This window comes from Myotis lucifugus, unplaced genomic scaffold (assembly GCF_000147115.1).
Source record: "Myotis lucifugus unplaced genomic scaffold, Myoluc2.0 scaffold_285, whole genome shotgun sequence".
NCBI lineage: Eukaryota > Metazoa > Chordata > Mammalia > Chiroptera > Vespertilionidae > Myotis > Myotis lucifugus.
In genome coordinates this window covers 177,118-179,206 of record NW_005871333.1, presented here as the reverse complement: position 1 = coordinate 179,206, position 2,089 = coordinate 177,118, and the positions used below count along the sequence as shown (strand labels likewise).

Below are 2,089 nucleotides of genomic sequence, written 5' to 3'. Positions count from 1 at the left end.
CCCGTGGGGCACACAGCACATGCCCGTGGTGCACACAGAACATTCCCGTGGGGCACACAGCACATTCCCGTGGGGCACACAGCGCATTCCCGTGGGGCACACAGCACATTCCCGTGGGGCACACAGAACATTCCCGTGGTGCACACAGAACATGCCTGTGGGGCACACAGCGCATGCCCGTGGGGCACACAGCACATGTCCGTGGGGCACACAGAACATGCCTGTGGGGCACACAGCACATGCCTGTGGGGCACACAGCGCATGCCCGTGGGGCATACAACACAGCACGTGCCTGTGGGGTACACATGCCCACAGGGTGGCCTGGGCTCCACCACAGTGCTAGGCTATGTTTGGGACCCGGGGAGAAAGAAGCCAGACCTGCAGAAGGAAGAGGCCCTTGTGAGGCTGGAGAGGGGAGAGTGGGACTCGGGCCATGCCCTGGGCTGGACCTTGAGCTCAGGGGTCGTCAGAGCTCTTTGCGAGGGTTTGCGGGTGTGGAGGACATGGGGACCGGTTCTGGCGAGTGCTCCGTCACGTCTGAGCGGGCACAGACCCCCAGCACCGTCCCCATGCCCGGACTTTCCCTCTCCCCTCCCACAAACCCACGGCAGCACGGGGATTGGAGGGCAGGGTGGGGCCTTGTGGGGAAAGGACTCTCAGCCCTTGTGCGCCCCTCCTGCCTCCAGGCAACTATGGGAATGAGGTGGATGGCCTGTCCCGACCCCAGCGGCCTCGACCTCAGAAGGAGCCCGGGGATGAGGAGGAAGTGGATCTGATTCAGAACTCGAGTGACGATGAGACGGAGGAGGGTGGGGACCTGGCCTCAGTCTCCTCCACCCCACCCATGCGGCCCCAGATCACCGACAGGTGAGCCAGGTGGCAAGGGGGTCCTGGGAGGGCCAGCCTGCTGCCTCCCACCCTCTTGACGCCTAGCCCTCCCACCTCCGTGGACCCCCAATCTTCCACCTCCTGCCTCCTCCCGCCCCAGGAACTACTTCCACCTGCCCTACCTGGAGCACAAGCCCTGCATCTACATCAAGAGCTGGTGGCCAGACCAGCGCCGCCGCCTCTACAACGCCAACATCATGGACCACATAGCAGACAAGCTGGTCAGCGCCAGGACTGGGTGGGAGGGGGCGGGGACGCTGGGGCGGGGACTGCGGGGTGACCCAGCAGGACCTACGTTCCTGTCCCTGCCCTCAGGTACCAGAAGGGGGCCAAGAGCCCGAGGGCTACCGGAGTGGAGTCTGGGACTCCTGACCCGGCCAGAGTTGGGGTTCCCTGAGGCAGCTGAGCAGCCCTCTGTCTCTGGCCCGCACCTTCCCCAGCTAGCCCTGAGTTCCGCCCGGAGCCCACCGGGACCACGATTCAGAGCCCAAGTGGCATCTTCCTCGGGAACTGAAGGCCGCGGGCTCTGAGAGCAGAGCCTGGAAACTGGGTGGTTTCCTGATGCGGGTGGGACACTGGAGGTGGCGCTAGCGAGAGGTCCCAAGTCACTAGCCCTTCGTTTCCCCGAGGGGTGGGAAGCTGGGGGAGGGGCTGTGGCTCAGCCTGCACCCTTCCGCCTGGTTCTCAGGAAGAAGGCCTGAACGATGTGCAGGAGATGATCAAAACGGAGAAGTCCTACCCCGAGCGCCGACTGCGGGGCGTCCTGGAGGAGCTGAGCTGTGGCTGCCGGTGAGGGCACCGTGAGGGCACCGGGCCATGGGGCGGGGGAGGGGTGGGGGCTGGCAGTGGGGGCCTGGGAAGAGAAGAAGGTGTCTGCAGCCTCCTGCTGGTGAGTGGGCTCTGCTAAGCCCTGCTCCCCTCGCCCCCCAGCCGTTTCCTCTCCCTCGCTGACAAGGACCAGGGTCACATGTCCCGTACCAGGCTGGACAGGGAGCGCCTCAAATCGTGCCTGCGGGAGCTGGTGAGGACACGCTGGTCCCCAGTGCTGGACCACACGGGGGGGCGGAGGGGGGTCTGGAGGTGAAAAGGGGAAACTGAGGTGGGAGGGCCTACGTCTGAGGCCACAGGCCCCAGGGCCAGCCCCTCCATCCTGCTTCACGGCCTGAGCCCCACTTCCCCCCACGCCCCTACAGGAGAGCAT

The 2,089-nt window shown here is 65.6% G+C and overlaps 1 protein-coding gene across 1 annotated transcript in view; it reads left to right on the top strand.

Moving 5' to 3' along the window:
• OTOF (otoferlin) overlaps positions 1-2,089 on the top strand; it is a 74,388-nt gene that overhangs the window by 53,561 nt on the left and 18,738 nt on the right. The window contains 4 exon segments of the mRNA XM_006099853.3: positions 687-867; positions 989-1,109; positions 1,577-1,677; positions 1,819-1,909. Of these exon segments, the coding sequence (XP_006099915.1) occupies positions 687-867; positions 989-1,109; positions 1,577-1,677; positions 1,819-1,909 (494 nt within the window).